The 11,696-nt window shown below is 37.7% G+C and overlaps 1 protein-coding gene across 3 annotated transcripts in view; it reads left to right on the forward strand.

Annotated features, from left to right (window-relative positions):
* The first annotated feature begins 4,552 nt into the window (after positions 1 to 4,552).
* Mms22l (MMS22 like, DNA repair protein) overlaps positions 4,553 to 11,696 on the forward strand; it is a 109,553-nt gene continuing 102,409 nt past the window's right edge. For 2 of the 3 annotated variants that reach the window (XR_003842827.1, XM_021222104.2), the window contains exons 1-5: positions 4,553 to 5,127; positions 5,925 to 6,050; positions 7,798 to 7,847; positions 10,135 to 10,222; positions 10,319 to 10,499. Coding sequence is in view for 2 of the 3 variants with exons in the window: in XM_021222104.2 (XP_021077763.1) it covers positions 4,970 to 5,127; positions 5,925 to 6,050; positions 7,798 to 7,847; positions 10,135 to 10,222; positions 10,319 to 10,499 (603 nt within the window). In the remaining variant the exon portion in view is untranslated. The remainder of the gene's footprint in view (positions 5,128 to 5,924; positions 6,051 to 7,797; positions 7,848 to 10,134; positions 10,223 to 10,318; positions 10,500 to 11,696) is intronic. The other variant, XM_021222105.1, reaches the window with a different exon arrangement.

Genomic DNA, 11,696 nt, shown 5'->3' on the forward strand with positions numbered 1-11,696 from the left:
TGGTGTATCTGGTTTTATGTGAAAGTTCTTGATCCATTTGAACTTGAACTTTGTACAGAGAGATGGTCTGAAGTTCTCTTTCTTTGTTGGGTCTTTGTGAGGTTATGGTACCAACCTAACTGTGGCTTCATAGAACAATTTTGGTAGTTTTCCTTCTATTCCTATTTTGTGGAATAATTTGAAGAGTATTGCTATTAGGTCTTCTTTGAAGGTCTGATAGAATTCTGCACTAAAATCATCTGGTCCTGAGGTTTGTTTGTTTTTTTTTTTTTTTGGTTGGAAGACTTTTAATGACTGCTTCTATTTCTTTAGGGGTTATGGGACTGTTTAGATGGTTTATCTGTCTAGAAAATTGTCCATTTTATCCAGATGTTCCAGCTGTGTTGAGTATAGGCTTTTGTAGTAGAATCTGATGATTTGTTTTAATTTCCTCAGTTTCTGTGGTTAAATCTTCCTTTTCATTTCTGATTTTGTTAATTTGGATATTTTCTCTGTGCCCTTTGGTTAATCTGGCTAAGGGTTTATTTTTCTTGTTAATTTTCTCAAAGAACCAGTTCCTGGTGGTGATTCTTTGTATAGTTCTTTTTGTTTCTACTTGGTTGATTTCCACCCTGAGTTTGATTATTTCCCTGTCTATCCTTTTGGGTCTATTTACTTCTTTTTGTTCTAGAGTTTTCAGGTGTGCTGTTAAACTGCTAGAGTATGCTCTCTCCAGTTTCTTTTTGGAGGCATTCAGAGCTATGAGTTTTCCTCTTAGCACTGTTTTCATTGTATCCCATAAGTTTGGGTATGTAGTACATTCATTTCCATTAAAGTAGGTTAATAGCAGTACCCACCTATACATAGCAGATTACTGATTTTTCTTTCTTTCTTTCTTTCTTTTTTCGAGACAGGGTTTTACTGTGTAGCCCTTGTTGTCCTGGAACTCACTCTGTAGACCTGCCTCTGCCTCCCAAGTGCTGGGATTAAAGGTGTGCACTACCACGCTCAGTCAAAGTGGATTGTCTTACCATGTTATATTTTTATGCAATTGGATTTCACTTGCTATTCTTCCACATTGGCGAATGATAGTAGATAGATTTTTCTTTTTGTCAGATAGATCTTTATATCAATGTAATGCTTGACTCATAAGTTTTGATGTGCTCAACTTTCTATTTACTGAAAGATTTATTACAAAATCATTAATTTTTCTTCCTTACATATTTGGAATGGAAGGTCAGGGGCTAGAGCAATGCTCAGTGATTAAGAAAACTTGTTGCTCTTGAAGAGGTTCTGGGTTTGCTGCTCAGAACCTGATAGTGACCTACAACCACCTGTAACTATCTGGCAACCTCTTCTGATTTAGTGGGCCTCACACACAGAAGTCATGCACACTTGTGTGCAGGCAGAACACTCATACATATGGGTATCCTTTCTCCTGGTGTTGTTGGCCACTGGGTGGAGAGGACAAAGGGAACAGTTGATGAACAGGGTTTCAGAAGGCCCATGAGTATGAAGGAAATAACAAGATCAGCTTCCGGGAGAAAGATTAATTTTAATCATTGTGAATCACAGTTTATATAGTTTTAGGGAAGGAGGTAGGAATATCCAGGGTAGGCAAAAGTCCTTAGTGAAGGTTAAGGTACTGAGATTCCTCATTAACCTAGGTTGTTATTCCAGGAATCTTAGATGCTTGCTGAATGGGTTCTTAATGGGAGAATGGAAGCTGAACCTGTAATCTAACCAAGGCTACCTGACATTCCTCAGGTAGATGTTATAGGACTTTTGGGTCTCTTAGACAAGGTCAGGAAAGGAGAATCCCTGGTGACAAAGGAATTTGTCACCATTTTGCACCAAGCTCAGGGCTTTCCCGTAAAGTCAGACTTCAACTTTTGCAGCAGAGTTTTCTGACACACACATAGCAAATAAAGTAATCTAAACAATTTAAATTTTTCTTCTTCTTTTTTTCTTTTCCTTTTTCTTCTTCTTCTTTTCTTTTTCTTCTTTTTCTTTTCTTCTTCTTCTCTTCTTCTTCTTCTTCTTCTTCTTCTTCTTCTTCTTCTTCTTCTTCTTCTTCTTCTTCTTCTTCTTGTTCTTCTTGTTGTTGTTCTTCTTCTTCTTCTTTCTTTTCTTCTTTCTTTTCTTCTTTTTCTTTTTCTTCTTCTTTTTTTCTTTTCCTTCTTCTTCTTCTTTTCTTTTTCTTCTTCTTTTTCTTTTCTTCTCTTCTTCTTCTTCTTCTTCTTCTTCTTCTTCTTCTTCTTCTTCTTCTTCTTCTTCTTCTTCTTCTTCCCATCTCTACTGCCATCTCTTTTTGATTACTGGATTACTTGGTCAGTCTAGTTATATGGTTTGTTAACTGCATGTTGATGCTTTTGAAGAGTCTTTTTGTTTTATTTATTTTTTTTTTTTTTTTTTTTTTTTTTTTTTTTTTTTTTTTTTTTTTTTTTTTTTTTTTTTTTTTTTTTTGGTTAATATCTTTGGTTTGAATTAACTGAACTTCCAATATTTCAAAATGGATGTTTGCATCATTGAACTCATCCCCTTCTAATGAAAGCAGCTCCTAATTTCTCTGTAGTTACACAATATACTTTGTATGTTTTCAACCTTTTTTTGGCTTTTGAGAATGAAATGCAGAGACTTATACATGTTGTACAAATGTTCTACTGCTATACTTCACAGGTAGCCTTCAATCCTTTTTAAATAGATGGAATTTGTTTCATGATGTCTGTTTTCATATGTTCTATGTATACCTTTTAATTGTATATTTTTTACTGTTAGCTCAGTCATATGCATATATTAGGTTCAACAGGGAGTTAGTACTATTCAAATATTTTATAGCCATATTAATTTTCTATTGTCAATTATTATCAATTACAGAGATATTTCAATTTTCTAATTAAATTTATTAGGTGGATGTGGTGATGATTGCTTGTAGTCTAAGCTACTTGAGAGGTTAAGACAAGAAGAATAGGAAATTGGGGGCAGCCTGGATAAAATACCAGCATTTCATCTTTACAAAACAACACTATTTGAATATTTCTGCTGTAACAGTATTATCTGGTATATTAATAAATATGTAGCTATTTCTATCTATGGAAACTTACATTTAATTAAGTTCTTAACATTTCTGTATCTTGTCAAAATTAAGATAAAAATAATTACAATTTTGTCTGATCCAAAGAAGAGTCCATAAATGCTCTTTAGTTCTTCTCATTTCTGACCTGAACTACATACACTTCATAGGCTACACCCTTGCTTTGCGCTTTGGTTTGTTTTGGCCTACAAGAGTGAAACATGGGATGTGGTAAGAGAGTCGAGCATTACTCCTTTCAGTGTTTTCCCCACTTGGCTGTGGGGGGGACAGTTGCTGTGTTTGTCTGTGAAGGCAACCACTGTTGTGTGACGATAAGTTAGGTGACTGCATCCCACAGGCACAGGTCTCAGCCCTCTCTAGAAATCCGTGTTGATCCTTACCTTCTGCTCAAGAATGATCATGTCTCTACTAGCTGTGGGTGCCTAGTCATCACATTTTGGGATCCAGTAACCACGGTTTGTAAGTGACCCCTTTCATTAATTCTCCTCTGTCATTTATTTAGTTCTTCCCACTCCACGATTCACATACATTGAACTCACATAATCAACATCAGGTATTTAAACGAACACAACAGACAAGAGTGTATTGGAATGTTGATGGGAGGAAGAAAAACGGCCGTATAGTAAACTGTCCTAATTTCAGTGCCAACCCTAGGTATTCTCATACTCAGAAAACATACTCTTGACATCACTGTGGAAGAAACCGTCATGATACAATACTCATCACCAACTATCATCAGCTATGATTCCGCACTCAACAAAAAAGCATCAGGTCTTAAGAGTACCTCAATTGAGCTGCACAAATACATCTACTATACAGTAGCCCTACACTATGGTGGGATTTTTTTTTTCTTTCGCTTCATCCCACATGTCATTTGAAAAATACGTTGTATTTTATGTTACATCTAAGAGTTAGGGTAGGTGCCCTATGAAGTGGATGTCCGCAAGTCAAGTTATATATTCATTTGAATCCCCATGCCCCTCTATCTCAAGACAGTAATATTCGAGTCAACTTAAAGAACACTTTAATAAGGAAAAGGGATCGGAAAATATTATTACAAAATTCTGACTCTTGTTCAGAGTTACGATGTATTGCAAAGGGAGTAAAAGTTGTTACGGCCGAGTGAAAAAAGCCATCTGACTTAGTCCATGTGTCCCTTGGGCTCTGGGTCACTGCTGCAGAGCAGAAGGCATCTGACCCAGGAAAGCCGCGGTGGGCCCCAGGGCAGGAAGAGGGTGGCCGGGTTGCGGGCGGCCGCGGGCCCTCCGGAGCCCGGCCTGAAGCGGATCCCCGCCGTTCGCCGACCGTCCTCCCTGGCTCCAGCCGCGAACCGGCCACCCCGCGAACTCTCCCCGGTACGGAGACCCGTTTCAGAGCGAATCCCCGGTCCCTATCGACCGACAGGCTCTCGCGAGATCTCGGGCCGCGCCAGGGAGGACTCGCGAGAGGGCGGCGCCGGAGGCGGGGCACGCCGTGGCGGGAATTTCGCCTGCTTTCCGGTTTCCTCTGGCCGGCACCGCGGTCCGCGTTCTCGGCTGGCGGAGGCCTGCGGGGTTCCCGCGCGCTCGCCCGGCCCGAACCGCGCAGCTGGGGCGGAGGGAGACGGAGGGAGGCGGACGGGCTGCCTGGTCCATCCCGGGCCGCGCCGGGAAGCCAGCCTGAGGTGCGCGAGGGCCTCAGAAGCCAGGGCAGCCCGGAGGGAGCGAGGGCGGCGTCGGCGGGACGCCCGGGGAGGTCTGGATCTGCTGCCTTCTCAGCCTCCCGGCTTTCACGTGGGTCTCCCACCCGGGCGCTGAGGGGCTCCTGACCTTTCAGTCTCTCGCGGCTTGGCTTCGGAGCCGTCACGGTCACTCCCCGGAACGGCGGTGGCATTGCAGTGCAGGATGTAAGCCAGCCATGGATGGCTCTTCGGCAGCGTCGGCCTTCTTGACTGACAGCTTAGAGCTGGAGCTGGGGACGGAGTGGTGCAAACCCCCTTGCTTTTCTTGCGCTTTGGACAACAGAGAAGGAAAATTCTCAGGAGAGTCCTACCTTGCCAGTGGCGCCCTTAAGCGGTAGGTAAAAAATACAAAACCAAAACCAAAACAACAACAACAAAAAAAATGAATTGAAGGTCCCCACCTGCAGCGATGTTGCTTATCACTAACGTCTAAACCTAGGTGTTGAGCAAGCGTCGTTTTACATAAGCTTAGTACATAGAACTTTCTGGATAATTGATAATCTCTTAGGAGTGGGTAGCTGGCTATTTAATTTACTTAGACTGGTTTCAGAATAGCCTAGTCTTTTGGAACTTGTATTTTCTTTTAAGGGCAATAGTTATCTATACGTTTTCAGTCGTTGATAAGTAGAAACTGTTGCTTTAGTTCTTTCCACCCCTAAGCATCTGCATACAGAATTCATAGACCCATTAGTCGAATGAGTATTACAATAAAATTGCTGTTCTTGAATTATTTTGGTAATGCCCTTTGAGGAAACTTCATTAAAGAAAGCCATTTTGTTTTGGTTGATTGTATGATTATCTTGTTAATAACCTTAAACCACATTACGTAGCTATATGATGTCATTCTTCCTAATTCGGAATATTTGGTGTTCTAAAAACCCATTTTCTTGTTCAGAGATAAAATACTATGACTTCAGACCACTTTGTATATTGCTTAGACTCCATTTAGGTTTTCCTTTTTGAATTACAATACTTTTCACCCCTTTTACACAAGTAAGGTGTAAAGTAGCTCCCCCCCCCGCCCACCTCCCCTCGCCCCTCCATTTGTACCCCCCCCACACACGTAAACACATGTCATTTTGTCTTGTATAGTCTGGATTCAAATGATTTAATTCATCATTTTCATTACAGGTTAATTTTAAATCTTGATCCATTACCAACTAATTTTGAAGAGGATACAGTAGAACTATTTGGCTTCCAATGGGTTACGGAAACAGCGCTAGTCTATTCCTGTAGAGAGCTCTTTCACTTATTCAGGTAAGTATGTGTCTATTTTTAACTCTAATGCTGTCTTGTTTTATATTGCTGCTTTTCCCACTACTGATTACAAAAAACAGGGAAATTGCTCGTTTTGTTGCTTTGTTGGTGGTCTTACCAGGAAACAATCAAGCAGTAATGACTGATAAATAATGGTTTTAAGGAGTTGTTTATATTGCTTATATTGATAAAACCTTATCAATATATATGTGAGTGTGGGCACACATGTGATTCTAGAGATCAAATCTAGACTATTGTAAATGTTAGGCAAGCATCGTACTACTGAGCACTGAATACCCGCACTGTGTATAATGTACATATTCTCTATATAACATATTGTATATGCATTGTTTTTGTTTCTAAGACAGGGTCTTAACTCTAGCCAATGTGTAGGCTATAGGTCAATGACCTAAAACTTACACAGCAATCCTTTCTTAGTCTGCGAGTGCTGGAATTACAAGCATGAACCATCATAGATAAAGATTTGAACTACATTCCATGAACCCTCATAAAAGGATGTCAGTGTATCTTTGATATAGTATATGCTGTCAACTTTTTTTTTCTTTTTAGGTCAACACAATCATGTTTATGAATGTTTTGAGTGCCTGTATGTATGTATACTACATGCATGTGTGGTACCCCTAGAGGTCAGAAGAGAGCATTGGACCCCATGGAATTAGAATTGGATGGTTGTGGGCTACTACCATACATGCTGGGAACCAAATGCATGTCCTCTGTGAGAGCAAAAAGTGCTCTTAACTGCTGAGCCATCTCTCCAGCCTTGTGTTATTTATTGAGAGAACAAGCTGAGCAATTTTTCTGTAATTGTAAACATTGTAGTGAAGTGGGTCTTTAAGAGTGTTTGAAGGCAAATAGGAATGATGAAATGGGATTACTATCAGGAATTAAAACAAGGCATCCTAATAGTTTTACATATATATATATATATATATATATATATATATATATATATATATATAAATTTATGTATCTGTTTTAGTTTGCTTTTTTATCACTGTGATTAAAGACCATGACAAAATGCAACTTGTGGAGAAAAGGGTTTATTTGGCTTACTGGTTTCACTTCATCATCAGGAGAAGCCAAGGCGGAGCCTAGATGTAGAAACTGAAGCATAGACCACGAAGGAATGCCACCTTCTGACTTGCTCCCCATTGCTTGCTCAGCTAGATATACTATCTAGGACCAACTGCCCAGGGATGGCACCATCCCCAGTAAGCTGGGCTTCCCATATCATATCCAATCATGAATCAAGAAAAGGTCCTTAGACTTTGCTGTAGGAATGCTGATGGAGGCGCTTTCTCAAGTGAGGTTCTTCTGTACAGATAACTATTTTGTATCAAGGTAACTAGGTATTAATAAGGACAGTAATCCTTTTCATTTTCTGAACCACTATACAGCTGTAGGATACAATTTAACATGAAACTTAACCCTAGAATGTTTTATATATCTTAAGTTTCCTGAAGATAGAAATATCTCATTGATATTGAAGTCTGATTTTCAAATAGTTCCTGAGATCTATCTTCTATACTTTGTAAGTTTAGACAGAATTGTGTTTTTATGTATTGTGTATTTTAAAATTTACCATGTCTGAAGCTGACTTTTAATAAACATTACAAAGTGAATTATAACAAAGATGAATTGTTCCAGGAGTGCTAGAAGCACAGTCCATATAATTGCTATGTGCTTTACATTATGCTAAAGTTTACTCTCACATTTTTTAAATCAGGCAACAGATATTTACCTTGGAGTCCTTGTTACAAGTCAACTGCGATTTTGGTAAGTGGAATATGTCTTAGTTCTTTGGAGGTGAGGAATTGGTTGGAGAACATATGCACAAGATAAAGGAGTTAACAGACTAGAACTCTTGATCTTCTTGTCCTGGTTTCTAATTCTGTCTCCTTTTGACATTTAATGGATAGCTGATTTAGTGGAGTAGTGCAGGTGCCTTGTGAAGGAACTTGAACAGCAGTGTTTTTATTGTAGGCCAGCTGCTTCTCCTTGTAAGAATTTTAGTGCAATGTAGTATTTGGAGTCCTGACTTTGTATTCAACCTAGGCTTTAAACTCAGCTAATAATGTGTTTCGTACGTAACAGTTCCTATTTTATTGATTAGTTCTTGTACAGTTTAAATGCCATGATGTATGCTAAGTGTTTTATCTGTGTCTATCATAATGCCTAGTAAATAGAGATTGGCTGGAATATGTTTTTGGTCAAATAGGTTTATTAATTTATCAAAACATTGAGTAAATACACATGCACTTGGTGGTTTGTGTAAGATGTAATGTCTATGGGAGTTTATTCTGGATTGGATATTGTTAAAGAGCAAAGGCAATTAGATGAGCCACAGGAAGGAAGGTTGGGAGGGTTTTCAGTAATTAAACTGGGTTTAATAGCATGAAGACAAAGATGCTGCCTGTGGTCTATGATTGCATAGAGCCTTATTTCTGTGTTCAGACATGACTATAAAGTGTTGAAAATAACCACAGTGTAGTCCTATCTTATTTATATATTTAATGAAAATTGTTTATTTTCTGGCATCATAGTTCTAGCTGTTACCACCTGCTAGTTGTTGACTGTCAAGTGTGTCTTGTTTTCATTTGGTATTAGGAGTAAATACAAATTTTCATTGTTTTATTTTATTTCTAGTGGGACTGTTTCATGCCAGACATGCAAAGTACTTACTGCCTGATGCAGAGAGTTCTTGTTCTGTCCCTTATGTTCCCAGGTTTGCTTTCAGTTGAGGCAGAGTTGACCCATCTTAAATATATGGAGTATGTGTTTAATCACTTCATAACCTTGGTGACTGGTCACTTGTCCATCACTTTTTTTATTGATCTGTTTTTATTGCTTGATTTTCTTTTGGTTCTGTGATACATTTTTCTGTTTATTTGAATATCTACTAATGTTACATAATGATATATGCTATGGATTTATTTCAACTTTCACCTTGCTAGCTGGCTTTTAGTTCTGGCTTGCTTTTTAATATTTTTATCCTATTAGGTCTTTCTGGAGTTTGTTTTTAATTTTGTGAGGACTTCTAGTAGCCTGGGAAGAATCCTGGTAAACTTTTCTGATGTGTGGAAATTTATGTTTTTCAATTCTGCTAATTAAGAACTTGAACTGTCCTAACTGGTGTGCAGTTTTATAGAGTTGTTTCCAATGTTCTGTAGTCTAAGGCAGTGTGATCCTGCTTTTGTGATCCTTTTTTTCTACTTTTGATTAGTTGTATTGCATATAGTAGCAATGTATATAATTCTTGGTGATGTGAATGATAAAAAATTGTACAAAAAGAGTGTCAGGGATGAGTTTAGGAGAATTATTAAAAGGTTATTTCATATAAAATAATTATAAGGAGTTTTGATTTCAGTATAAATATAGTTGGTGACTTTTTATTCATTTTGACTGGAGAACAACAAAAATTGATTCACAGGGCTAGAGAAATGGTCCTTAAGCAGGTACTACACTTGTGGAAGAGTCTATGTCTCTAATATACACCAGTTTTGGGCAGCTCACAACCACCTGTCACTCCAGCATTAGGGGGCCTCTGATGCTCTCCCAGGATATATGCATGTACCCACACACAGTCATACAATTAAATTAAAAATGGTATCTTAAAGCCTGGCAGTAGTGGCACACACCTTTAGTCCCAGCAATTGGGAGACAGAGGCAAGCAGATTGCTGAGTTCAAGACCAGCCTGGTCTACAGAGTGAGTTCCAGGACAGCCAGGGCTACACAGAGAAACCCTGTCTTGAAAAACAAACAAACAAACAAACAAACAAACAACAACAAAACAAACAAAAAAACCAAACCAAAACAAAAACATGGTATCTTAAAGAATTCACATTTTAAGCAAATTTTTCAAACAGATTTTAGCAAGGTGAAACAAAATCCTATTGTGGGTTCTATTGTAGTATGAGAGAGGTAGGTATTTCAAGGTATATTTGTTTTAAACTTAGTAAGACTTATAGGGTAGATTTTAAAGTTAAGCCTGTAAAAAATTTTGGCCGTTGCTCACTGACAGTGTTTAAGCTCTCCTTGATAGTATTATCTGTTTCCTTTTAGGGAAAATAGCCACCTTGCACGCCAAGGCAGACAGTATTAGGCAGCAGTGTGTAGTGTTTCTTCACTACATTAAAGTTTTCATCTTCAGGTAGGAGAACAGATGACTATTTTTATGATTTCATTGACATCTGTGGGTATGTTCACACAGACGCCTGTATATTTATTCTCTCTAATGACTTTTTAGGTGTCTGAAAGTACAAGAAGCAGAGAGCCACAGTCTCCCTGTCCATCCCTTTGAGGCTTTGGAAGCTCAGCTTCCCTCCATGTTGGTTGATGAGCTTCGTGGATTGCTTCTATATATTGGACGTCTAGCTGAACTTCCCAGTGTTACTCTAGGAACGTTTGTAAATCAAAACCAGATTAAGGTTTGATTAGTTTATATTTTAAATTATCCAACTTTTTTTCTCCCCCAAGAAAAAGTATTATTGAAGAATAAAAAGAATTGGTACATGTGTGTCATGAAATGGAGCTCTGATCTGCTTATTAATTATGTCTTTTTACTATATATGTGCCTTTCCTCAGTCTCTAGTTACAAGAGATAAGGGAAGAATTCAATGGTTGGTGTGCTGTAAGTGTGTAAAACACTACCTGTATCAATAGCTGCTCTCCATTCAACAGTGTAAATGCTTAGACTTTCCAAATAAAAATTAGCATGTTTGAAATTGCTGTCGTTCTCATTGATAAAGGTTTAGGCAAATGTCATGTCATTTATATGTTACAGTAAAATTTAAGAAAGAAAGTTTATTGCTCTTTTTAATTTTTTTTAAAGACAGTGTCTTATGAATCTGAGTTTGGCCTCAGGATGACCTTGAACTTCTTATCCTTCTGCTTTTTTGTTTCTTCCTGTCACCCAAGTGTTGAGCTTACGAACCCAGTTTATGAGATGCTGGAAATACACTTTCACATCTGGACCTTAATATCCCAGTTTAATAGACTTTTTTGGAATGTGGTTGGTTGTTTTAAATATGCTTCTTTTCTACCACTGATAAACACTTACTCTGAAGTTTGATTTTTTTTTTTTTAGAAAATGCTATTAATATTATAGCCTAGCTTATAGGTAAATAACAGGTAAATTCTGCATACGAAAATTGGTGCATATATAAATGAGAAATTATGATGAAGTATGAGATTCTCTGAACTTTTAACCCCTTCTATTGCATTTGGCTTTACTAATATCAGTATCTAGGTTTTTAGTAACATGATACTAGTCAAAATTTATATTTTGGTAGACTTTGATGATAAAATATTGATATTGAGATCAATATATAAGAATAAAAGTGTTCTAAAAGAATTTATAGATTAATGTGTTTACTCCGAGGAGAGCAACTCAGTATTTGCTTTTTAAAGTCTGTCATATGATAAAGATATGTGTGTAGTTTACAGAGGAAAGGTCATTTCCTTTTCTGTTTTCTGTATGTTGGAGTGGTTATATTTTCTTGATATCCCTCAAATGCTTAAAAAAATAAACATAAAAAACTTATTAGCAGAAAATAGCCTTTGTTCACAAGAATCTTTCTCTGAGATTTTTTTTTAAAGTAATTGTCTTTTTTTTTTTTTTTTTT

The sequence above is a fragment of the Mus pahari genome, chromosome 22 (assembly GCF_900095145.1).
Source record: "Mus pahari chromosome 22, PAHARI_EIJ_v1.1, whole genome shotgun sequence".
In the NCBI taxonomy this organism is placed as follows: domain Eukaryota; kingdom Metazoa; phylum Chordata; class Mammalia; order Rodentia; family Muridae; genus Mus; species Mus pahari.